Below are 25,936 nucleotides of genomic sequence, written 5' to 3'. Positions count from 1 at the left end.
ACTGAAGAAACTTTATTTTTTAGAAGTGTAGGACTAATTTTTATTTGATCTGAGAATCTCAATTTTCGATTATTTAGATTTCAGGTTTTAGTTTTGAAATTCAGATTTAAATGCCTTTTCTCTGTTATTTATTTTCATCATACCTACATTCCTACTTTTCAGAGCAAAAAAATACCCCCTCTGATACTGATTCCTGACAGATTAAATTTAGTTTCCTCTTTTGCGGATTACGACTGAACAGTTGTTCTGTTATTTTGAATGGCACAGTCACGGATTAACATGCTACTCTAACCATCCTCCGTCTCTTCAGTCCATCTACAGATTCTGCTGAGTGTTGGCTTGGTGGTCTTTTGTTTTACCCTCATCCTAGGCTGTGTCCTTTGCTGGCATAGGACAAGACACAAGCCACCTGAAGACAAAAAGGATGTGACATCACCCCCTCCACCTGACTCTGTGGATCACATGATCGTGGCTTTGAGCCCCTCCCCTTCCTCTGGGACATTCACCAAATTGCAGTTTGAGGTGCAGGAGGGAAAAGTTCCAGACTGCCCATCTACCTTTGAAAGCTCTACACCATCAGATGAAGAATTCACTGCTGTCTCGGAGGTTAACAAGCAGAAGCTGTGCTTCCAAATGAGACGCCTCAGTTCCCCAACAGTCTCCACTTCTCTCTACAGGCCCATGGCCAGTGGCCGCTCCTCTTTCCCATCATTTCCAAGACTTAGTCTTCTTTCAAAGACCAGGAAGGTTTTGGAACGCCACTGTACTGTGGTTGGTGACAGTTACTCATTCAACGAACACAAAACACTCACTATCCCCAGCCCGGGATCACCTTGCACCCTCTCTCCACTTCAGACCCAAGGTCTACTAGGGGAAGAACCTTTGCTCCCAAACTATGGGTCAAGTTTGTGCAACGAGACCTCCAAGTCCACCTTGCACTTCACCTTGACCTTCTCATCAATGCAGAACACTCTCACTGTATCCTTAGTAGGTATAACAGGTGCAGTCCATAGTCTAGAAGAAGTTACTGTTGAGGTAAGGCTACCCCCACTTTGCCCGGGACCTCTGGATATATCTTCCCATGAGCAGTGTGGACTCTATGAAAAGAACTTGGTGGTCAGTGTCGGATCTATTGAGGGGCTTAAGAGTTGTGTACTCCGACTTGCTGTCTTCACTCAGGATCCACAGAGTCCAAAGACAACCCTATTTGGGAAGCTAGAAGTTTGCTGTAGTGGTCTGGACTGGACACCAGACAAACCTGTCACCTGCATAAGAGAACTAAGACAAGATGTGAATAGAATTGAGAAGGTTACTTCATAGTTGTGAGGTTCAGTGTGTCAGACTATACCTCATTAAACATCAGTCCAGTCATGTGAAATAGCTACACCTCGTGTTTTCTTCTAAAGGACAAGATGACTGGCTCCTATTTTAATTAGCATGTTCAACTTTAACTGGACATGAACATTGTTGTCCTGCTCAGAATGTCACCTACCAAGAGTCAAAGAGAGGTCATGAGTTTCTTGGTCAGCTCTTCATCTTGTTGCAGTACCAGACTCTGGTCCATCGGCTTACAGTAATAATCCTGAAAATAGAGAATCTCACCTCAACAGAGAATCTCATCAGACTCAAATGCTGGTGTCTCCAGGTGAACCTACAACACATTGTTCTTACCCTTCATGGTCCTGCACCAATGCCAGTGCCTTCAGCCCAGTTTTGATTGGACAGTTCCATTATTTTTTTTCCATAGGGGAATAGATTCTGAATGATAACTTATAAACTTTTAAAGACAGACCTACCGTGAGCTCTCATGTTGTCATTCGATGGTATATGTTTCTACTGAAGCAATCAGATTCATTTTCATTTCGAGTTTAATTACCTAATTCCTGGTGAAAACCAATACACTACCCATGATCCTGAGGGGAAAATCCACCAATCAGAGAACCGAGGCAAAAAACTTAAAGGGATAGCTCACCCAAAAATGAAAATTCTGCCATCATTAACTCATCTTCATTTTGTTAGGAAATCCCTGTTTGTTTCTCCCATAGAACACAGAAGGAGATGTTCAGCAGCAAGAAAGCCTTAGTCACCATTCACTTTGTATGGATAAAGGGGTTTAATGAAAGTTAATGGTGACTGAGGCTAACATTCTGCCTTACATCTCCTTTTGTGTTCCACAGATGAAAGGTCATGTGGGGTTTGGAACAACAGTTGAGGGTGAATAAATAATGACAGAATTTCATTTTTCGGTGAACTATTCCTTTTACATTACAAATCTTAAAATGTCAAGAGGTACCATACTGTCCAAATACACAAATACAGTTCCCAGAACATTTTTAAATATCCTGGGCGTGCAGGAAAGCATATTGCACCACAAATCCTTCCTATCGGATAAATGAAAAGGTTTGTCATATGACAACATGTCTGCCTATATTGCATACAGCAGATCCAGCTTGCATGACTGTTATGTAAAAGGTTGAGGATTTATCTATTCTAAAGTAAGCCTAAATGTTTGCTTTTAATGTGTAGGATTAAATATTTGTCTTACTGGGCCAAGATCTGCAGGAGATCAGTCTATTTTAATGACACTGTAGATAATCCCCCCTCCCGCTGCAATCCTTCAGACAGCAATCCCATCCTGTCCATTTCAGACCTGCTCAAAGCTCAGCAATGAGAGGTCATGGCCTTGAGGTCATTCACTCATGTAGCATCCGCCTTCATTGTACTAGTCAGCACTATTTAGAATCTCACAGTGTGTCTCATATTTTAAATGACTGGATATGAATACTGGTTTCCATATTTCTAACAAATGTAGTGCAAAGTAATAACTAAAATGTTAAAACTTCAAACAAAATAATAATAAAAAAAAAAATTGTGTTTTCAAAATAAACTCTCATAAAACATATTTCTTCACACACACTCACTAGCCAACTCTTGCTAAGGATAATTAAATAGCTAACATTTTATGTATACTAAATACATACATAAATAAAATATTTATAAATAAAACAAATTGTTTGCAAATTTTCACATTTGCGTAATGTGGCACATATTAGTTCAAAAGTTATATTTACCCTGATTTGTCTGTTTTCTTCACTTCATTGAAACTTTTGTCGACTTAGGTATCAAGTATACTAACTTATGAAAAAACTTTATTAAAGGCAAACCTGTTCTTTGTGGTAGGAATGATGAACTGTGACAGTTATATATAAACTTTGTTTAGATCATAACATTTGAAAACATGTACTAATTCATATTTTTTATACTGGATTTTCATGGTTTAATATTGAAAGTCTGGGTCTGTGACAAGGTAAAACAATAAAAGGTATTTTTAAAATGTGAAAAGCATTTGAAAAGTAACAAAATTAACAATGAAGGCTTTTGTAAAAAAGTTTACAAAACGGTTTTAATGTGATTTTAATATTAAAAATTTTTTTAATCCATGAATGAACCCCTGTGACATAACAGTGCCTTAGATTGAAATAGGCCAACAGAAATATTGTGATAAGATTTCATGAATACTCTACATTTTTCAATAGGCTACCATGTGGTGATCAATCCCCTTTATCATGGTTTGGAGATCAGTTTGATAAAAAGTCAAGGAGAAACTGGGAACACCATAGTCTGGAATAAAGCAAGCCTGTTTGACCTTCCAGGCGATGCATGCCGATGTCACTAATTTACCCCCCATACTGGACTTCATTGTCATGCAGGTGTTTAAATCACAGTGGTTTACTCTACTATCCTGCCAAAGTTATATCACTGATTTACTGTATATCATCAATCATTTAATATTTCATCTTTTTTTGGCAGAGACATTCATACTCTGGAAACAGTGTGATTGCCAATGTTCTTATTGGCCCAGAGGCCCCAGAGAGATGGATTCACTTGATGGACATGTGTAGCATGAGTCAAGTGGAAACTGCATGATGGCATGTTATTCAACCAGTCTTTGTCTTTGTAGCAAATGAAAAGCTGACATGACCTCAAATCTGAACAGATAATGATGACCTTTATGACTTTGGGCATTCTAATCTATGTCAGAAAATATATTGTTTATCGCTGGTTTAGAAACCTTAAACATTATAAAAAATTACTTCAAACTCTTGCCTTCAAAGGAATAGTTCACCCAAAAATTCTCTCATCATTTTCTCACCCTCATGCCATCCCAGATGTGTATGACTTTCTTTCTTCTGCTGAACACAAATGAAGATTTTTAGAAGAATATTTCTGCTCTTTAGGTCCGTACAATGCAAGTGAATGGGTGCCAACATTTTGAAGACAGCATAAAAGTAACCCATTAGACTCCAGTGGTTAAATCAATGTCTTCAGAAGTAATATGATAGGTGTGGGTGAGAAACTGATCACTTTAGTATTCTTCTTCTTGTGTTTTTGGTGATTCACATTCTTTATGCATACTGCCCACTACTGGGCAGGGAAAAGAATTTCAAGCAAAAAAAGGACTTACAGTAAATATTGATCTGTTTCTCTCCCACACCTATCATATCACTTCTGAAAATATGGATTATAAAATTGTAGTCATATGGATTACTTTTATGATGCAAAATTTTGGAACCCATTCACTTGCATTGTATGGACCTACAGAGCTGAAATATTCTTCTAAAAATTATAATTTGTGTTCTGCAGAAGAAAGAAAGTCATACATATCAGGCATGGTATGAGGGTGAATAAATGATGAGAGAATTTTCATTTTTGGATGAACTATCCCATTAAGTAAACCCCCAGAAATCTTTATCCACAAGAATACACTATGAAATGAGTTAGATATTGAGTTTTGTGTTTTTTCACCAGTTTACCTCGTAAATTTTTTTTTGTTGTTTTTTTGTTTGTGTTTTTTTTGTCTCAGAACATCCACTCACATGGAACAGAAAGGTAAACTGTTAATGACATTGTGAATAATTTTATTGAACAAGAAAATAAAAATCACTGTTTATGGAAAAAGTGATTGTTATTATGATTATAATGTCATTTGATATGTTAGTGTTTCTTGTAAAAAGCTCTCTAAGTTGGCACAAGCACTTTATCGAATGGTGGCTATAGAACAAAACTGAATATTCAGAAATGTATTACGCTTATTTAGTTCAACTTCAGTATCTTATACTTTATATACTGTATAGTACTGCTTACTGTATGATTCATATCGAACAAATCTACATTTAACAGTCATTACAGTGCAAAGTGTCTCTTCACAATGGGATAGTATCGTTATTCCAGCAGCATTCTAGACCCTTCGCATCCTCCACATCTGAGTCACAAACCTCAATCTGCCTTGCATGGTATGTTCCATCATTAGAGTCCGGGGGGGATTTTCCCTGCTGGTACTTCTCTTGCAACAAATTTTGTAAATGGGGCACACAGGTTGTGAATGTTTTCTCACCACTAGGCTGTGCTCTTGCTCTCAAAGTTTGTTTCTGGTGACGAGATACTACATTGGCTGCAAGAGATGCAAGATAGAAAGGAACAAAATCTGCATTACATTCCAATTTAACATTCTGAAAAACAACAATTAGGCCCCACATTTAAATTTTCAACCTGAACAATCAAATTCGCTCCCAAAAATTGTCCTCTGATAATGAAATATGATTGGACTTGTCACACTTTTCACCTTCAAGCAGATTTTTATTTCTTTTTTTTAGATTTTCCATTTTCTCACTCACTGCTGACATCTGCCAGGGAAGCAAGAAACATATATAATGTTTACTATAGAAAACTATGTGACTGCATTGAAGGTTACCAATTTAAATAACATCATACCACAACGCTAAAGCTATCTATTTAATTCCAGTGCTTGTCCACAGGAACATGTTGAACCCATGACACTTTACAGCATTTATATGGGCCTCTGATGTGTTTTATCCCTGCCTCTGACCACATCCTCTGCTCTCTAAAGCTGCTTATGTGCCCCACTATTCCAGCATGCTCTTTGATTAAGATATAATGTGAGATTAGGACACTCCAATGAGAGTATGTGAATTGATGTTTAGTGTCCTGTGCTTTTGTAAGTGGTGCCTTTCTTATTTGTAAAGCACTCTTGAGAGTCCATTCTCACAGAGCACATTCTTGCATATAAAAAGTTAGACAGTGTGCAGCAGATGGAACAAAACACAGGGGTCTTGAGACATGTTTTTTTTTTTTTTGGAGTTTAAATGTTCTTAATATGACACAGTGTCTCAAAAATGCAACGGCAATGACGAGAGACAGATGGATGCTAGAACGCATCCAGTGTGAACGACCCCCGAGACATCGCAGATTCTGTTAGATTGATTATTATTTCAATTTCTGATTTAAAGAATTCCAAAATTCTAGAATCTGACAGAATTGTTTTTAGAAAACTATTTGCATTTAATTTCACTATCTTTAGTAATCAAGTTGAGTGTGACTTACTGGCTTATTAATAAAACAGATTTTCAGTAGGTTGTCACCATTGTCATCATCATTACTTGCCTGGGCAATCTTGCTATGGGTCTTCATGTTGTTTAGCTGTTTCTGCTCCTCCCCTCTCTCAGACCTCTTTGTGCCTCCTGGAGAGACTATGGTCTGAAATAAAGACCCCTTTGCTGCCCCCTCCTGGAGATCTTGCTCCTGTTCCAGCTTCTGTGATTTTCTTCCCTGACTTTCAACAGCATTCTGGTTCTAAGCGTGTTATACAGTTGTTATTATATTATTATTACAAGAAAAAAATATTAAGAGATAAGCATAATGTGTACAGCCTTAGCATTAGAAGACATCATGGTTTATATAATCAAACATAATCGACTAAATCTTCAAAAACTCTATATTAAATATTATAGAAAGCGCCCTTACCTTAGTACTTTTAGCATTTGGGAGCTCATTCTCAAACAAGCCAGGTCTTTTCGGGAGCACTGAAGACCTTTTAAATACATATATCATACATTATCACATATTTTGTCAAATGGCAATAAAATTCCTGTCAATGAGAAATATGACAGTGAGAGATTCCAGAGGTGTACCCCCTCTGGATATATATATATATATTAAAATGAATTAGATTACTATGACAGACAAGTAAAGCATTGATAAGACAATACAGGCAAAAGTGGCTTTAGTCAATATATCAATATATTACTGAACATAAGCCTATCATTTGTCTACAGTCCACAACAATCCATTTTGCAATTCAATTCATCAGTCTTTCAGAAATAGATTTATTGTAAAGGTTTTTTCAAAGAAACCAGTCTGTGCTTACTGAAATTCGAATCACTGCCCCCAGTGGCCAAATCTGGAAGTGTTGTTGACCCTTTTCCGAGTGAAATTTCCACAGGGTGGTGCCAAAAGCGAGTTGTATTTTTAGTTTTGAATGACATAATACAGTCAACAGGAATGCATATTTTACTAATCTAACCCAAAACGTAACCCTAAGCTGTGAAAATGCAACCTCATTGTTTATGTAAACATTATTACTTCCTGGTTTCCATAGGACCAGAAGAACCTGTGTCTTGAAGATTGCTCACTCAATACGCTTTGAGTAGCGCCACAGGGAAAGGTAAACACTTTTAAAATGTATGCAAAAAATGTCTGATGGGGGATGGCACCAATCAATTATTCAGCAGAATGAAGTCGATTTCAGGGTACACGAACATTCAGAAGCAGCATGTTGATTTCCAGTGTGATCATGTAAAGTAGTCTGTATGTTTGACTGTCCATCTAAGCGACTAACTGATGTTTGCACAGGTTTTCAGTAAGGAAAAGGAGAAGGGGCAAGGGAAAGTGTTGGGGGTACCTCTGGAATTTCCCCACTGTCATAATTCTTATCTGAGCAGGAGGGGAAATAAAATAAAACCCACCTTGGAGTGGACGGTCATAAAATCAAATTGAAACAGAAAGTTTATAATGTATGACTGACCTATCTCCACGCTGCTCTCTCTCTTTGAACAGACTTTTCAGCTGCAGCACAGAGAGGAGATGTCAACAAGCATTGACAGGATGTATCTTGACAGTATCATGACAATCTACTATGTTCTACTGTATGGTACCTGCTCAGTGATCAGCCTCCTCTGTTGGTTAGGATCTACAAGCTCTGAACCAATAGGTTTCTGTTTTCTGGTCTCCGGTGGCGATACTGTTCCTGCTTTAACCTATGGAAAGACAGTTTCTTTGTAGAAGCTATGCAAAACTCAATTCATTCAACACACTAACACACAGTCACTACCTGCTGGGGAGGTCTAATATCATGCAATTTTTGTAAGGCGTGGTCTCTTTCTTGCTCTAGCTGTTCAGCTCTGCTTCTGCTTTCTGTAACCACACAAAAACTAACCATTTAGCATTAGTTTTAGGCCAAAAATACACTCAACCGAAGTACACAAACATAGATGTGAATGCTTTTGCAAAGTGTGGCCCTGTTGTACATACTTAAAATATGTTTCTGTGTTACTGTTGTGGTAAGAAATCTCAATCCTCAAGAGGGCGATAGAGTTACCCTTAAATGTCTGTGCCAATAATTCGGTTGTGTTTTTATCCAGGTAGGTAGCTAGCTATATACATGACAACAGTTTAAGTAACTTTAACTACCTTCTTCAGCGAGAAGCTTGCATAGCTAGAAGTCTTTTGAGTTCACATATTTGCGAAGAGTATTTGACTTTAAGGCTTTGAAAAATCATTGTTCAGGCAAAGTTTGTTCCTAAATTTACCCATCATCCAGTGAGAACAGGATATAAGGAGATACCTTTCAGCATGGCCTTCAGTGACTCAAAGTCCTGATGACTGCAGTCACTAGTGACCACTTCCTCTCCTGCTTGCAGGTCTTTATTTCCAAGAAGCTGCTCAAGGTAAGAGACAAAAAATGTTTGAAGCCTCATCAGATTTTTTTAATAACCTGCACTGCCTGCATCATAGAGAAGCTATTTATGTTGAAGTACCTCCTGTTCTTGTGAAGATATCTGGATTTGAGCCACTGCTTTCTTTGTCTCTCGCTGTATCTCCAGGTTCTTCAGATCTTGCGCCCTGTAGTGGCATGACAAATGGAATGATTTTTAAAATAACAGATGACAACACAGATTTTATTGCAGCAGTTAAATTGTGAGATGATCTCCCAAAACATGAATTAAAGAAGCAATAGTTGCCGTTCACCTGGCAACCTGCAGTTTTTGCATCCATATGCACTGTTTTCTTATTGTTTTTCTATGTAAACATGTGGCAGATGAACATCTTCAGCTATTGCGCAGCATCTCTTTTTTTTTAGCACAAGAATGCGTTGAGTCTAGACAGCCCCTAAGAAGCTTCTTATAAGAAGCTAATTTGTCATTGATGCTGAAGCATACTAGTGTCACATGACAGATACCATGAGAAAATGTCGTTCTTTGTTTTGAAGGACTGCCATGAATCTCACATTTTGAGATTATAAATAAGTCACATAATACTTTCGGCACATAGTTATTCCTGCCCTACCAGTCACATAGACATACTTTTCTCTTCGTATCATAAGTTCCTGTTCTCTCTCTGCCAGTATCTGCTCCAGTCTTTGTACCTCATCACTTTTCTGTGAAGCCTGCATGACATGAAAGAGTCAGTTCACAATTATGACATCATATCTCGGTGTCTAGCATTAACCAACCAGGTTAGGCAATTATTTTCGGGTTTGCATGCCCCACCTTGCTGCAAGCGGTCTGCAGTTCCTGTTGCTGTTTCTCCAGCTCGGTATCTCTGATCTTCAGCATGTCGCACACCCTCTGCAGCTCTGCTTTCACCTGCACCAACTCTCCATCCATCTCTTCAAGAGACACCTTGGGAAGACATTATCTTAGTGGAATATTGTGCAGAAACATGTGCACTGTGTCATATTCCTATTGAAAAGACCATCTTAGTTAGTGCTGGATTGGAGTAAATCTAGTTGGTTGACCAGTACAGCGCATTTGCAACAATGTTTTTTTTTTTTAAAGCCATCATATTATATATGAAAAACTTTCAGAATGAAAGGTTGTTACTTTGTCATTCTCCTGCTGTTGTTTCTTGAGCTTCTCAAGTTCTGCCTGTGTCGAGGTCAATGTCATCGCCACATCCAACCATCTCTCATTCCAGTGAGCTGTCACTTTCTTTAACTGCTCCTTCTCCTGCTCAAACTCCGCCCCCACACGCTGTAGCTCCTCCTCCTTGTTGTTATTCTCCGCTTCCATTACTTGAACTCTTTTCTCCAGGTCTTCACATTTCGCCTGCAGATTCTTATTCTCCTGTTCCAGACTGTCCTGTAATTCTCTTGATATATGAAGAGCCCATTATGCCAAAATCAAAATCAGACACAAAATTTACAATCAATAACAATATTCATTTCCAAGCAACACTTGGACATCTCACCTGTTTTGGTAGCATCTCACTTTTAGCTCTTTAATCTCATCTTGATTTCCATCATCAACATTTTTTCTCAGTGCCTCCTTCTCTCCAATCAACTGCAAGCGCTCAGTTTCCAGTGCCGTGATCTGATTGGTTTGAATCAGTTTCTCTGCTTCCAGCTCATGTAGTTGGTTTAGGGTCACCTGTAACCTCTCAGTAGCCTTGTTCAGATCAGACGACAGTTTTTCGTTCAACTAAGAGTGCAAAGCAATAAAGATGTTATAGTAGCACTTAAAACAGAATAGAAAAAAGTCAATAAAGTAATTTAATTGGAAAACTGACAATCAAAATAACATTTAATAAAGATTTGTGTTAGTCCACATCAGACTGATCATACAGTGAATTAGGCAACAGTAAGTAAAACATTTTACTGATGGAATCGGTCTGTGCTTGGTGAAATTCGAATCACTGCCCCAAGTGGCCAAAGTGAAAATGTTGTTGAATGTATGGGCATGAGTGAGCTCTGTTTTCAGGGTGTAATATCCACAGAGTTGTGCCAAAAGCAAGTTGTGCTTTTAGCTGTAAAACATTTAATACAGTTAATAAGAATGCATATTTTCTAAACTAAATGCTCTAATCCAAACCCCAACCCTAAACCTAACTCTCAGTGGAGTAAAATTTTTTTATCATTGTTTATAAGAACTTGATTACCTCCTGGTTTCCACGAAGTCTGAACCAGTGTCTTGAAGGTTGCTTGCACTACACACTATGTGTAGATAGAGGCAGGGTCGGCACTAGCTATAGGCAGAGTAGGCCTAGGGCAGTGGTTCTCAAACCCGTCCTGGAGGCCCCCAACATTACACGTTAGATGTCTCCTTAATCAAACACACCTGATTCAACTCATCAGCTCGTTAGACTTAAATTGGGTGCATGAGAAAAGAGCGACATACAAAATGTGCAATGTAGGGGGCGTACAGGACTGGCTTGAGAACCATATCAGTCAGACCCCCTGGAAGGATGGCTATACGCTCAGGGGGAAATTATCGTTGTCATAAGGTGGTCCATAAAACTATGGTTAAGCTCAGAAAAACATACCACCATACTACCGCATTAGAATATGTGACAAGATGGATTCAGTCCATCAGCAGGGAGTTGTGTAACCAATCTCTGAAACTCTTAAAAATCTCACCAGTTTTAATTGGCAGATAGCACTTTGTGCTCTGCCTCCTTCTCACATGTCATTGGCCATATATATGGTGGCACACAGCACAATCTCATCAGAATATTCGACTGAACGATACAGAGTGAGACTCAGCCCACCTAGTGAAGATTCTGTAGCACGGCCAGCTTAAGCCTGGTTTATACTTTGGAAGAAGCCAAACTTTTTTCTAACAAACTAACATACGCTCGGCGAACAAAGCTGGCATTAATACTAAGTGCAGCGTCATTTTCAAATTAGCTGGTTAAAGCCGGGTGATGTCACAGTGTTTAACATACTGTTCCAGCCATAAGTAAAGCGAATAATGCAGGTTTTTCTTTCCGTGGACCACTGCTTTTAGCGTTTCTTTGCTTTATTAAACTTGTCACGGCCCCTTCCACTTTTAAAAACTCCAATCTCTCTCTACTCATTTGTCGTGGCCGTGCTGTCTTAGTGTTTGTGCACAATCTTTGAGAGACAGGCTTCACAGTTTTCCATTTTAACAACATTAACCTAGGTAACAACTCCTCAGCTGGCACGCATGATTGTAAATAAAAAAAATTCACATCCAAACCACACCCACGATTAGTTTTAACCAATCATCAATGCTCTTTGACCAGCTGAGTTCTCTTAGGTCAAGAATTTCAGAGATGTGCACGAACAGGAGAAATATCACCAAACGAACACATTGGCAGAACAAAAACGTCACTGCATTTCATCATCATTTGTAGGCAAACTAAGTGAAGCCCGTTTGCCCAGGAAGAATAAATTAGCCTTTACGCAGCATTTCATTCCATCATGTTTACAGTCATAACATAATCGTACCCTTTCAAATTGTTTATTTCAACATTGCGTCACTTTAGCTGACGCTAGGGGAATGTATACCATCGCGCCGTGCTACTGATTAGCACACACAACAATGCCTACTAGCCAGTGGGGTGGTTAAAGACACCAACATAGTCTCCTCTCCGTATCATAATAAGAAGGGAGGAGCAAAATTATGAATGGATAGATATACAGTACATGGCAAACCAGTTTGGGTAGTGCAGCATCGCAGGATGCTTCAAATCACTGACATGTGTGAATATGTATATAAGGCACTAGACAAATGGGTAGTGAAAATTTAAATAAAGTGACTGCTGACTGCGGCTTATGGGATAACCATGTAAAAATAAGTTGGTAGTAAGCAGTGGAATACACAGTTTAGCTCTCCTTCACAGTAAGGGCCTGGGAAGAGAGAGAGGTGGCATCCAGGTTGTAAAACCTAGCAAAAGTGCTAGGGGAAGCCCAACCTACAGCTAGGCAGATGTCTTCAAGGGAAAGACCATTAGAACATGCCCTTGGAGATGCCATGCCACATGTGGAGTGAGCTTTAACCCCAATAGGGTGCTGTATGCCCTGCCAGTTGTATGCAAGTGCAATGGCATCTTCGATACAATGTGAAAGCCTTTGTTTGAAGACTGCAAAACCTTTAAAGTGACCCATGACGCAGATCCGACATGTCTCATTTGCCTCGTACGATCAACATATGCACTCAGTGCACTTACGGGACACAGTGTGTGCAGCCTCTCCACTTCATCCAAAGCAAACAGAGGAGGGGAGAAAGCCTTAAGGGCAATTCCCTGTGCCCTGAAGGGAGTGGTCAAAACTTTTGGCACATAGCCTTTCTTGGGTTTGAGAATGGCTTTGGACAAGCCCGGTCCAAATCCTAAGCTGGAGTAGTTAAACGACAGCGCTCGAAGGTCCCCTACACGTTTCACTGAAGCCAAAGCAAGAAGCACGCACATCAGAAGCTCAGTTAATACATGTACTCCACTAATATAACTCTACTCTAAACGTCATGTTTGCATTTATATTAAATGCAAGTATAATTAAGAAAAACTGTGCGCAGGTTTTTAGCGTGTTCTTTTTTCAGTCAGAGACGATTGGTCATGTAGTTGATATAACCCATCTGCTATCAGTTGTGTAGTGTGTGCACCAGCACAGCTGAAAACAAAATGGATGGGGGGGGGGGGTGGGGTGGGGGGGTGCACCAGTTGGATGGTTTCCTAGGGCCATGGAAATCGTAGCACCGGGCCTGGCTAGAGGGAAATGTATTCACGCTTGAACTGATGGAAAATTGTCAGTAGTTCAGCTCAATGGGGTTGATTTCAGGGAACATGAACTTTCAGAAGCAACATGTTGATTTCCCGTGGGATCATGTTGTCCACTGTCAGGGTTGTATGTGTTTTTGTTCATGTCTTTTACTTTGATAAATTTGTTCCATGCCATGTTTTTTCCTGTTTCCTTGTCATGTGATCTTGTCATGTGTTTCCCATGTTCTTGTGTCTTGTCCCCATTGGTTCATTGTTTCATTGGGTTGTTAGCAGTCTCGTTATCTTGTTTAGAGTCCTAAGTGTTCATTGGTTTTCATTGTCATGTGTTCTCCATAGTCTAAGTATTTAACCCTCATGTTTGCCATTGTCCATTGCCAAGTATTGTTCGTGTAATGTTGGTTCCATGATCAAGTCAAGTCATGTTTATTTTGTTTCATAGTCAAGCCAAGTCATGTCAAATTAAGTTTAGTCAAGTCTAGTTCATGTTTATGTTTTGTGTTCATGTTTGGATTCATGTTTTGGAATACACCTTGTTAATAAACTGCACTTGGGATCATCGCACTTCATCATCGTCTCTTCATTTATCTTGTTGCCAGCCAACGTTACATCCACATACTGTATACAGTATATGTATATATATAAATGTTAAATATGTTTTAAATGAATGGGTTTTTGATGCTTTTGATATTTCTAGGGGATAGAAAACAATATGGAAATTACCACTGGCCCTATATTCATGTGTTTGGAAAAGGTGACCTCTGACCTCTTTAATGGAAAGCAGCTCCTCCTTCAATAATATTGTGTCCATCTTCTGTCTGTTGGCCTGGCTCTTAGCTTGTGACAGCTCTGAATGAAGCTCACACACTTGCTCATTGAAACCCTGTTTGCCTTTCTGCTCTCTTTGCAACTGCAGTTCCAAAGCCTGGACTCTTTGATGCAATTCAGCTTTCTCCTTTAGAGAAAACCACAAACAGATCAGTCACTTTGTTTATTTTATACCATGGATCATGGCGTCACAAATCCATTTAAAACCCAGGAATGTTTGGTCTTTCAAATATGGCATATATCAGACCTGGATAAGATGGTCCTTGTCCATTAAAGCTGCAGATAGCATGGCCTTCATGTCATCCAGACTGTCTTCCAGTCTTCGCATCTTAGTGGACAACAGGTCTCTTTCCTGAGGTAAGAGGACAATAGCTTGAAATACAAAATCTTTAAAAAAGAACATTTAAAAAGTTGGGTGTAACTATATAAAATAAGAGAGTATAGCACATTTCTTATAGCTCTTACCAGCTCCATTTGTCCCAAATGGCTACGGGACTCATTTACCTGGTCTTCAAGTTCTATCTGAACCTGTTCAGAGCTGCTCAGTCTTTGTTTAAGCACATCAGCTTGGTTCAGAGCCTCCTGCTGACCCTGTTTTGTGGTTAAAATGTTTGCAAACTTTTCAGATGGCTAATCCAAACACCATATCTGTCCAATTTAATGTTACTGTAATCACAATAATTCTTCATTCTTAAATAGGCACTGATTTGTTCCTTTTGAAATAGTGGTTAACCTCTTTAGAGGAGTGGAGCTGTCTCAGCACATCATCTTTCTCATATTTCAGGTCATCAGTTCTTTCCTCAGCATCTCTGAGAGCTTCTCTCAGCTTCTTTATCTCTTCCTCAGCATGCTTCTGTCCCTTAGGCAGATGGAATCATACAAAGCCATAAGTATAATTATAAACTCTGACTTCTTGGGTGGGGTTTGTTGTACACATGGAGCTCAACCTGTCTGAGGCTGTCATCTTTTGTAATAGGTAGAGTTCTGCTGAGAGGGTTTTTGAGGTTTGGTGAGGCAGGTGGGGTCCTTCTCTCCAGGTTTGACCTCATCTTTAAAATATCCATCTCTAGCTGCAGAATCCTTCAATCATGTACAGGAGAATAATAATCAATAGAGCGCAACAGTGCCCGCAAATTTTCTTCCAAGTTTTCACAAGGAAATTGGAACACCCACTACAAGACACGCCCACTCCAAGTAACCCCCACCTCCACCCCCACAATCAAAAAAAGACAAAGGGGATAGCAGGGCACTAGCAAACTCACTTGTCCTGCAGCTCTCCGTGACGGCGGCTCTCCTCAAAGCGACTCAGTTCTGCAGCTTCCTTGTCTTGTTCAAGAGCACTAACTGCTTCAGACAGCTGCTGTGGGGGAAGGAATCAAAAGGGACGAGGGTTTCTTGAACAAAACAGTACCCTCAATGAAGTCAACACAAAAGCCAGAATAATCCAGAGTAAAAAACTAAACCAATAGCCAAGGGTGCAGAAAGCCATAAACTCATACCTTATGTTTGAGTTCCATAAAGTGAGAGACGCTCTGGCTTTGCTGAAGCTGGTTTTCCCTGGATTTTCGAAGGTCTGTCTGAGTGTCCAGGTGAACTTTGGCCTCACGGAGTTTCTGGACGAGATCTGCCCTCCTCATGGTGCTTTCCTCCTGGGCAGCCCTGAGTCCAAGCTCCTCGGTAGATGTGTGTGACCGTGGAGCCCCTTCTGGAGCTAGACGGGACGCAGATGACCATTTCGACATGCTCAAATAATCCCTGTGTTTCTGCGCACACTGGCTGCCAATAGAGCCGATTCAGAGAGAGCACTGAGCATTCGGTGGCATTAGCAAAGTAATAGTTCATCCAAAAATGAAAAACTCTCTCCCATTTTGTGTTTCACAGAAGATTAGATGGTGATGAGTTGATGATTTTTGTGTGAACTATCCTTTTAAATGTGACATAAAATATATAAATCTTGTATTTGGTTCAGAACCAACCTGGAACTGATTTTTGGTTGATATGATGATCCAGATAACCCCAAACAACTCCATGCTGAAGCCTTCTAAATGGAGGAGGTCAGATTTATAAATGTAATAAATAATGAAATGATGAAAAGTCATAATGTCATTACTTGTACAACACCGTTTAACTCAATGTACATTTAATTTCTTTAAGTAAAGCTTGTTCCAGTTTGCACATACCTGAGCTTTTAAAAGAGACCTACTATCCCAAAAGTCCAGATCCGAGAGCGCAAGGGGACTTAGGGATCTAAGAGTGTGTCGGAAAGACCTGCAGTCCAGGTCTGCATCCCATCCCCGGTCACCTATGTTTTCTAAGGGTGAAAGACTTCTTTGTACTTTCCAATTGGCCATATCCATAAGAGCTTTGAAAAGACAGTGGAGCAGCTTAGCCTCTCTTTGACATAAGCAAATGGAAACTGCCCTGCCCTACTAAATCATTTCACACTATCCAGTAAGTTCTAACCCAGCATGTCATATTGACACAATAATATCCAAACAGTCCCTTATGTTTTTTTTAAGTAGCATTTCAAACAATAAAGCAATCTTAAGTTTCGTAGTGTTTGCTCCTTCATATTAATAACATGTACATTTAAGAATCAAGGTAAGAATTTATATTGTTTAAGCAATATTCATAGAGAATAGTGGTCGAACCACATGGGATTTTTTATTTGTATGCTAATTTCAAAAGAGCACGGTGGCTGATAGAATGCCAACATTCACATAATATAATAGCAAAATGTCCAAATATTGTCCGATTATATCAGTCTATCAGACACGGAACCTTTGACACTTTGGCTGTTCACCAGCCGGATATAAATGTCACTAATGCCTTCTATTTTTTCCCCCAAAACATGATCATCAAGACTGCACTACATACCTGTAACCTTGGTTATAATTGTTCACTCTTATTTCTTCTCTGCTTCAGTGCTTAATACACACTCAACAGTTTGCATGCAGCTTCCTTATTGAGCAGGCAGTGCTGTTCAAAGTAAAGCCCTAGCAGCAGGTATCTATGGTGACCATCATATACAGGACGCAGAGAGTGTGTGTCCAGCCCACCTCTTCAGTGAATAATCATTTTGTGAGCTCATGAGACTATTTCTGGAAGGCATGATTATAATGATGAAGATTCAACATGTACTCGCCAGAACTGTGTCACTGTTCCCTTACTAAAGGATTCTTGCTGGTGTTAGGCTGAAGACTTTCAATAACAATGGCATATGTTGTTGCTAAATGCAGCATAAAAGTAAACCATCAGACTCCAGTAATTAAATCTGTGTCTTCAGAAGCGATATAATAGGTGTGGGTGAGAAACAGATCAATGTTTAAGTCCTTTTGTACTGTAAATCAACACTTTCACTTCCACATTCTGGTGTGGAAGTGATTTTCACATTCAGCCACCTACTGGTTGGGGCTGGTTAAAGGTGTAGATTGATAGTAAAAAAAAGAAGAAAAAAAAAGGACTTAAATATTGATGTGAATCTCACCCTCACCCATTATATAGCTTCTGAAGATATAAATTTAACCACTGGAGTCATATGGATTACTTTTATGCTGCCTTTATGTCATTTTCAATGCATTTCAGTGGAGAATTAAGTTTATTTAAAGATTGATCTAGAATCGGTTATAATCGTCTTTATTTAAGCTGTGTACTATGAAATTTGAGAATTCAACTAAAATTATTAAGTAGAAACAACAATATTTAAATAGTCAATCTAAGTTAAGACTACTTGAATCTGCTTACTTTAACATAAATAGTTAAGTTCATTTTATATGAAGACTAAGTTAAGTGAATTTAATTACACAAGTTTTGGAGGCCATTACTCAATTCAGTTGGAGGAACTTCAAGTCAGCTTATTATGGTTTTCAGTGTACAGATAAATGTAAAGGCTCTGATAAATAAATAACTTTAAGAATAAATACAGAAAAATACATGTAAGAATGAATTAATAAATTAATAAATGAATGCAGCTATTACAAAATTTCATGAATAAATATGTAATCAAGGTGTAAACAAAAATAAATGCATTCATGACTTTGTGGCATTGTACTAAAACGAACTACCACAAAAATGACATTACCACGGCACAATGTCCAAAAGACCATGGGAATACCATGCAGGGCTCCAAAGTAATATTTTAGAATGGTGGTGCTGGTGCCACCAAGTTCTAGATAGTGGCACCAGCACCTGATTTGTTAGCACTGGTGGGTTTTAGGGCCTTTAAATTGAAGGATAGAAACCAATAATCAGGGTTGGGAGGGTTACTTTTGAAATGTATTCCACTACAGATTACAGAATACATGCTGTAAAATGTAATTTGTAACGTATTCCATTAGATTACTCAAGGTCAGTAATGTATTCTAAATACTTTGGATTACTTCTTCAGCACTGGTAGATTTTTTCACTTGTTTTGACTATAAAAACTCTGCCAGTACAGTAAGACAAAATACACGTTAAAAATACTTTCTCTGAAAAACCGAAATATCTTATGCAGTGTTGTTTCTAAAACAAGATCAATCTAATTGATCTTGTTTTAAGGATTTTTAGATATTTTTACAGGAAAACAATAAAAAGTTATTATCAAGAATACGATTTTTGCCCTAATATCAAAGGTCTTACTAGAAAGAAAGAAATTATGATCCAACGTGAATTTTCTTGTTAATAAATTATGATCGTGCCTGGTAACATGTGCATGTATAATGGCTAGAAATAGCATTTTAGTTTAGCGTAAAGCTGACAATTTACGCAATGTTTATTTCTATTTCTTCTGCTCCAAACTTACTTATTTAATACATCATAAGAAAGTGTTTCACCGCTGTTCAAATGCACTTTGGATTGCATCATTTATATGTATAAATGTTTTCCATCTGAAAGGACTAAATATTAAAAGAAACAAATGACAATAAAATGCAAAGTAATCTCTTCAGTAATCAAAATACTTTTTGAATGTAACTGTATTCTAAATACCAATAACTTAAATTGTAATTTTAGTGGAATACAGTTACTTATATTTTGTATTTTAAATACGTAATCACGTTACATGTATTCCGTTACTCCCCAACCCTGCCAATAATAATAGTGATATAATTAATAAATCACAAATGCAATTAACAATATTAATATTATTGCAGATTTTCTTGTCTCATAGAAATGTCATGCAGATAAATAAAATAAAATTTGTAGAACATTAATTAACACCTAAATATAGGGCTATGTTCAAACATTCTGACAGTTCTCCATAACTGATATTGTTTCTCTCTCATCAGGCTCTTAATTACTGAATTAACTTTTTTCTTCATTACAACTGAACATATTTACAGAGGAAAACTCATAGCTTCATCCTTAATTCATGTGGTTTCAGGCTTTAAAGCTCTTTTGTGAAATTCTCTTTTGTAGTTGCTCTTATGAAAATGTACCATAGTTCTAGGCTTTTAGTGCTTCCCATGTGCAACAGAAAATTGTGGTGCCTAATAAATAAGCAGAGCAACTGTGCGACCAACAAAATTAAAATGCACTGGCAGAAAAAACAGACTATAGCTGCAGTCTGGAGCCAGGGGCCGGATGCACCAGCTATACATACGTTACAACTTAGCCTAGTTGTGGCGTAAATGGGCACATTAAAGCGTTGCACCATTAAATTTATGTAGGACGAAACCCAATGTATAAACTAAATGTTTACGGAAGCCTCTGACCAGGAATAACGGATGGAATAAAAAAACAGACTCATTTAATAACATCAGTGAGCTCATGTTTTGCGTGACAGGCTTCAATCCTTTCGACATATATGATGATGTTGACATTTACACTCATTTACATTTACGAGAGAGAGAGAGAGAGAGAGAGAGACGTACTTTTAAGCAGCTCTTCAGCATGAAACTGATCTAACGGTGCCGTTTTCAAGGTGTGTCGCCCGGTTTCAAGTTTCAACACATTCAAAATATATATAGGATATTAAAATAAATAAATGTCTATTTTTCCAGCCTGTTGTATTAATATTTATTTATCACCCCTCATTTATTTTAGATACAGTTCCTATTTATTGTTATTTACACAGGGCAAATATACTATTTATTAAATGTACTTTTATTACGCATCGTATTTTAATGGGGATATCATTTATTACAGCTGACAGTTACGACAGTTACAAGCAAACAAGGTTTGAACAAGCTCAAACTGAAATGCACGGCTGTTTAACACTTCTGTGTACAAATTTGAAGGCTGCTTATTGGATCAACACAGGTAAACGTCATATTATGCGACTCCGCATTACTTTACGGAGAGTTTACGACCTACTAGTTAAGTCTTGCCTTAAGAACAGGTGGTGCAACTGGCCCCTGGGTACTTTTAAATATACCATGGCATGGTATTGAAGAATTATTCTCGCTTATATTTATGGTTGGTAATTACATGATACACCAAAGTACACTAAAGAATACTATGCTACTACTCTGCTATATTTCTTAACACATACATACAGTATAACTTGTAATACGTAACCTGTCCAAATAACATGGTAATACCACGTTACTTTTTGTTAGTGACTATAATTATAAAACATTTGTTTATATTTTTGTGGACATTTCTTAAGTAATTGAATAGTTTGCTTGTAGAAAATGCTATATTTTTTTTTCTTCAAAACTATGAAACAAACATTGACACAAATATTACATATGAACATGATACATGTATTTTAAATGAGACAAACAAAAAAAAACAGACAATGGCTGTCTCGTTTGGAAGGATGCGTCGGCCGCATTTAAAAAAAAAAATTTATTATAATTTTTTTTTTCTTTTCAATTGGGAATGCAAAAAAGGTTAACAATTGTATAAATGCAAGTGCATATACATAAAAGGCATTGACAACAGATAAAAAATAAGAAAAAGAAAGTCTCGATGACGTATGCGGCCGACAAATGCGACCTCCGGAGGACGCAGCCTTCCAAACGAGACACAGACAATTTTATTTTCAACCTCTCCGACAACTGTATTTGCCAATGACCCATTTATTTGGGATTTCGACTTTTTAAACGTCTGTCTTCTCTGTGAACTCACACGCGTTCCCAGCAACTCTGCGCATGCGTGACAGACATGTTGAAGCAGAGTAAATATTGACGGGAAAAGCACATTAGAGGTGAGAGATCACTTCAGAGAGAATTTGAACTCGTTTACCGCCTTCTATCGACATATATAGATGATTAGTCATGCGTTTACTCGTTCGGGACGCTTATAATGTGTTTCAAAGCGCAATGTTTTGTTTGATGCGTCGATACGTGAGCAGCAGCGCAACAGAGGATCACATCAAGAACTTCATTATAGATAACACAGAGATAGTGAGCAGCCAAAGTTTAACCCCAGAGATTTCTTTAAGACTATTTACACCAAACTGCCGGTTTTGGACCGACAAACCTGAATTATGGCCTTTCCCTGACCCCTACTGGGCAATATATTGGCCGGGTGGACAGGCATTGACTAGGTAAAACTTTAGGGATAATGAAAGCTATGGTAATCACATTGCACACACATACACGAAGGCTACTAACTTTAGGATACTTTGTCTACTTGCGTATTTGGTTATTCTGTCATTTATTTCACGATGCATTTCTAAACTAACTGTTTACTCAGGTACCTCTTAAACAACCCTGAGGTGTCTACAGGCAGAAAAGTGCTGGATCTCGGTTGTGGCTGTGGAGCATCAGCCATAGCTGCTAAACTCAGTGGAGCTTCCCATGTGGTGGCCAGTGACATAGATCCAAGTGAGATTTCTGTTCCTTACAATGAACTCGTACTTACATTATCCACCTTTTCACATTTTGTGATTTTTGTAATTATCTCGCCGATTTCAAATGTATGATTGTTTATGTTGACTAGACACCAGGGACACTCAGTCCTGCTTTTAAAAATCTGTCTTGCAGAGTTTGAGTAATTTTGGTTCAATACTAAAGAAATCAAATGATATCCTGTTGGCTTTTTTTTTTTTTCAGGTAGTTTTGGAGATTTTCTGTTTATGCATTAGGATCTTATAGACCTAATTCACGCTAGCGCCATATTTGATTTTTAATGGGAATGAAAACGAGGCTGTGAGGGATAGACTAACCATCTCTTCAATGGCACGAACAGTATAAATCTGTATAAAGCTCCTAGATCACATCTGATTTTCCACAAATCATGTTGTCTGGAGTTCTTTGTATAATGAATGTCCTTGGACAGATATTTTATCAATATTTTGTCTGCAGAATAATCCAAAAACTATTTAAACTGCAGTACAGCTCATTGAAGAGACGGTAAGTCTATCTCTCACAGCCTCGTTGTCATTCCCATTAAAAATCAAAGATGGCGCTAGCGTGAATAAGGTCTATTTGATCCAGTTTGGATTAATTCCAAATTATGATAGAAATTAAATTAGTAATCTATAAACATTCCTTTAGGAATTCTTTTGACTAGGCCTGTGACTTGGATTTCTAGTTAAGTTCCAGCTAAATTCTCTTGGAGTAGGATAGTCTACTTCTAAAAAATAAATGGACCATTTTCATTTTAAAGGAATACTTCACCCAAAAATGAAAATTCTCTCATCATTTACTCACCCTCATGCTGTCCCAGATGTGTATGACTTTCTTTCTTCTGCAGAACACATATGAAGATTTTTAGAAGAAGATTTTTTTGGTCCATACAATGCAAGTCAACAAGGTCCAAAACTTTGAAGCTCAAAAAAGCATATGAAGGCAGTGTAAAAGTAATCCATACGACTCCAGTGGTTAAATCCATGTCTTCAAAAAAGAAATGATCGGTGTGGGTGAGAAACAGATCAATATTAAAGTCCTTTTTTTTTTTTTACTTTAAATTCTCCCTGCCCAGTAGGGGGCTATATGCATGAAGCATGTGGACTCTTAGGAGAGAAGACCACTTAGGAGGGCTGTTTAAAAGTGGAGAATTATAGTAAAAAAAATATAAAAGTAACACGTATCATATCGCTTCTGAAGACATGGATTTAACCTCTGGAGTCGTATGGATTACTTTTATGCTGCCTTTATATGCTTTTTGAGCTTCAAAGTTTTGGACCCTGTTGACTTGCAAAATATGGACCTACAGAGCTGAGATATTCTTCTAAAAACTTTGTGTTCAGCAGAAGAAAGTCATGCACATCTGGGATGGCATGAGGGTGAGTAAATGATAAGAGAATGTTCATTTTTGGTTGAACTATCCCTTTAAGAAATAATAATAATAATAATAATAAAATTATTTATTGCTTTTATGCTTTTGTTATTGCAGTTGCTACAGTTGCCACAAAATTGAACTGTGATTTAAACAACTTGGAGCATCTACCCTGTGTGACAGAGAACATGATTGGCTCAAAGCCTGAAGACTGGGACCTCATCCTTCTAGGAGACATGTTCTATGATGAAGATCTGGCTGATAGTCTGCATAAGTGGCTTAACACATGCATTGTCACACATGGAACACAAGTGCTTATTGGTGACCCTGGAAGGGCTCAATTTGAAAGCCATGGCATCAGAAGACTTTTACATCAACTGGCTCATTTTGAGTTACCTGACTCAGTCAAAGAGGAAAATTATGGACTAACAAGTAGCACAGTGTGGTGCTACAACCCTGACCTCTGACAGCTAATGTATTTAAACTGTAAAAGATAAAATGGGTAAATTAAACTACAGTATAATTCTAAGAATATGCAAATGTTCAACAATTAGTGCTTTTTTATGTGTTGTCCTTATTAGTACCTATTTTAATGGTATTTCCAGTTTTGAAGCTACAAAAATCACACAAGTCAGCATAAAAGTAATCCATAAGACTCCAGTGGTTAAATGAATATGTTCAGAAGCGATATTATTGGTGTTGGTGAGAAACAGATCACTTTCACATTCTTCTTCTTGTGTTTTTGGTGATTCACATTTTTCATGTATATTGCTCCATACTGGGCAGGGAGAATAATTTCAAGCAAAAAAAGGACTTAAATATTAATCTGTTTCTCTCCCACATCTATCATATCAATCCCATTTTTGGGTGAACTATCCCTTTAAATTTTATACAGCAGTTTGTAAACATTTACAGTACAAACAGTGAAGACTAAATGACTCTATAGAAATGCATCTGCTTTGTTATACATTTGAGCATTTTTAGACATAAGCACATAAGTCTTTTTATATCAGACTCCATGACACTTGTTGGATCTTGTCTGGGCCAACGAGTTTTTGGAGCGCCTCCTGTCATGACAGATACCCCACAACAGCCATCAAGTCAAAGATTTCTCAGAGGCGCGAAGTTCTGATTCTAAAAATGGACTTTTATTACAAAGTAACAAAGCCGAGGTGGTCCATGGAGCATCTAAAATTACACTTCAGAACATGCATATTTTATACAGTTTCTGTTCTCCTTATCTCTTTGAGCAATGGCCTCTTCATCCAATAAAATCATCTTATGCCTCCCTAGTTTCTCCCTTCTAGCTGGTCATCCTGACCCAACAATGTTGGCAAAAGCATGACTATTTCATTTTTTATGCATAAAACACCCTGTAATCACTTCATATGGTTACATATTTTATATTGACTATCATTACTTTCTTATTACAGTTGTTGGTTACACAAAACATTCCTGTAAGATGGGAAATGTATCCACCCACATGTTTCATCTCATTTCTAGGACTAATTAACGCACATATATCATCTGCCTTTTTTGGACACCAGGCAGTGTCTGACTCTGCTCTTGTTAAAACATTAAATCATCCTTTTAGTATCAACACACACACATCTCCTTCAAGGTCATTCACAGAAAGAGTCATACAGAGATGGATAACCTATGGATGATGTTTATGCTGACTGTCTGTTCTTTTTGGAGCCTGAAAGGTCTGATCACCATCCACTTGCATTTTAAGGACTTACTGAGCTACGATATTTTTCTTCAAATGCGTTTTGCAGAAGAAAGAAAGTTATACACACCTGGGATATCATGAGGGTGAGTAAATGAGAGAATTTTCATTTTTGGGCAAACTAACCCTTTAATTTTTGTAAGGTAAAGTTTGATTTAGGGGTAGGGGTTGGTGTATGGTGTCTGTGGGACTTTAAATAAACACAATAAACAAGCTGCAGTGATGCCCCGATACTCTATTTTCTTCACCGCTTAGTCCATTAGGGTCGTGGTGGCAATAGGGAGAGCAGAGAGGCCACAGACATCCCTGTCCCCTGCAACTTCCTCCAGCTCAACCCGGGGGATCGCCAGCTGCTCCCAGGCCAACTGTGAGATATAATCCCTCCAGCGGGTCCTGGGCAGACCTCGGGGTCTCGTCCCAGTTGGCCATGCCTGGAACACTTTCAACGGGAGACACCCAGGGGGCATCCTTACCAGATGCCCGAACCACCTCAACTGGTAAGGGGAGAAAATTTACCCCAGGTGGACGAGTTTAAGTATTTTGGGGTCTTATTCACGAGTGGAGAAGGGAGCATGAGATCGGCTGCAGACTGAGAACAGCGGGAACTTGGAACTTAAAAGGTCTTTCAAAATAAAA

The 25,936-nt window shown here is 38.3% G+C and overlaps 2 protein-coding genes across 3 annotated transcripts; one reads left to right on the top strand and one right to left on the bottom strand.

Annotated features, from left to right (window-relative positions):
• Positions 1-4,993: 4,993 nt before the first annotated feature.
• Positions 4,994-16,772, bottom strand: LOC127437333 (myosin-9-like). The gene is made up of 21 exons (XM_051692172.1): positions 16,602-16,772; positions 16,398-16,459; positions 15,921-16,197; positions 15,684-15,781; positions 15,369-15,501; positions 15,155-15,280; positions 14,887-15,012; positions 14,669-14,773; positions 14,360-14,548; positions 10,327-10,556; positions 9,960-10,227; positions 9,627-9,758; positions 9,441-9,523; positions 8,895-8,979; positions 8,702-8,795; positions 8,189-8,271; positions 8,013-8,114; positions 7,883-7,923; positions 6,823-6,889; positions 6,463-6,651; positions 4,994-5,452 (listed from the first exon to the last, which is right to left on the bottom strand). Exons 1-21 carry the CDS (start codon positions 16,770-16,772, stop codon positions 5,444-5,446), a joined length of 2,670 nt encoding a protein of 889 aa, XP_051548132.1. The 3' UTR covers positions 4,994-5,443.
• A 3,956-nt stretch (positions 16,773-20,728) lies between these two features.
• On the top strand, positions 20,729-25,667 carry etfbkmt (electron transfer flavoprotein subunit beta lysine methyltransferase). 2 transcript variants are annotated; one of them, XM_051692519.1, is made up of 3 exons: positions 20,729-20,817; positions 22,045-22,175; positions 23,689-25,667. In XM_051692519.1, the coding sequence occupies exons 1-3, from the start codon at positions 20,783-20,785 to the stop codon at positions 24,036-24,038; spliced, it is 516 nt and encodes a 171-aa protein (XP_051548479.1). In that variant the 5' UTR covers positions 20,729-20,782; the 3' UTR covers positions 24,039-25,667. The 2 variants fall into 2 exon arrangements, with proteins under 2 accessions (XP_051548479.1, XP_051548478.1); XM_051692518.1 differs by lacking the exon at positions 20,729-20,817 and adding an exon at positions 21,431-21,895 and having other exon boundaries at positions 23,689-25,665.
• Positions 25,668-25,936: the final 269 nt, after the last annotated feature.

This window comes from Myxocyprinus asiaticus, chromosome 48 (assembly GCF_019703515.2).
Source record: "Myxocyprinus asiaticus isolate MX2 ecotype Aquarium Trade chromosome 48, UBuf_Myxa_2, whole genome shotgun sequence".
Lineage (NCBI taxonomy): Eukaryota > Metazoa > Chordata > Actinopteri > Cypriniformes > Catostomidae > Myxocyprinus > Myxocyprinus asiaticus.
This window is presented reverse-complemented; position numbering and strand designations above follow the sequence as displayed.

Excerpts from the sequence above, each read along its gene's own strand:
- LOC127437333 (XM_051692172.1), bottom strand. The coding sequence starts at position 16,772 with ATGGCCAATTGGAAAGTACAAAGAAGTCTTTCACCCTTAGAAAACATA. Across the intron at positions 15,782-15,920 it reads TTATGGAACTCAAACATAAG|CAGCTGTCTGAAGCAGTTAG; the intron begins GTATGAGTTTAT and ends CTTCCCCCACAG. Across the intron at positions 14,774-14,886 it reads ATTTGGGACAAATGGAGCTG|GAAAGAGACCTGTTGTCCAC; the intron begins GTAAGAGCTATA and ends CTCTTACCTCAG.
- etfbkmt (XM_051692518.1), top strand. The coding sequence starts at position 21,624 with ATGCGTTTACTCGTTCGGGACGCTTATAATGTGTTTCAAAGCGCAATG. Across the intron at positions 21,896-22,044 it reads GGTGGACAGGCATTGACTAG|GTACCTCTTAAACAACCCTG; the intron begins GTAAAACTTTAG and ends CTGTTTACTCAG. Across the intron at positions 22,176-23,688 it reads GGCCAGTGACATAGATCCAA|TTGCTACAGTTGCCACAAAA; the intron begins GTGAGATTTCTG and ends TTGTTATTGCAG.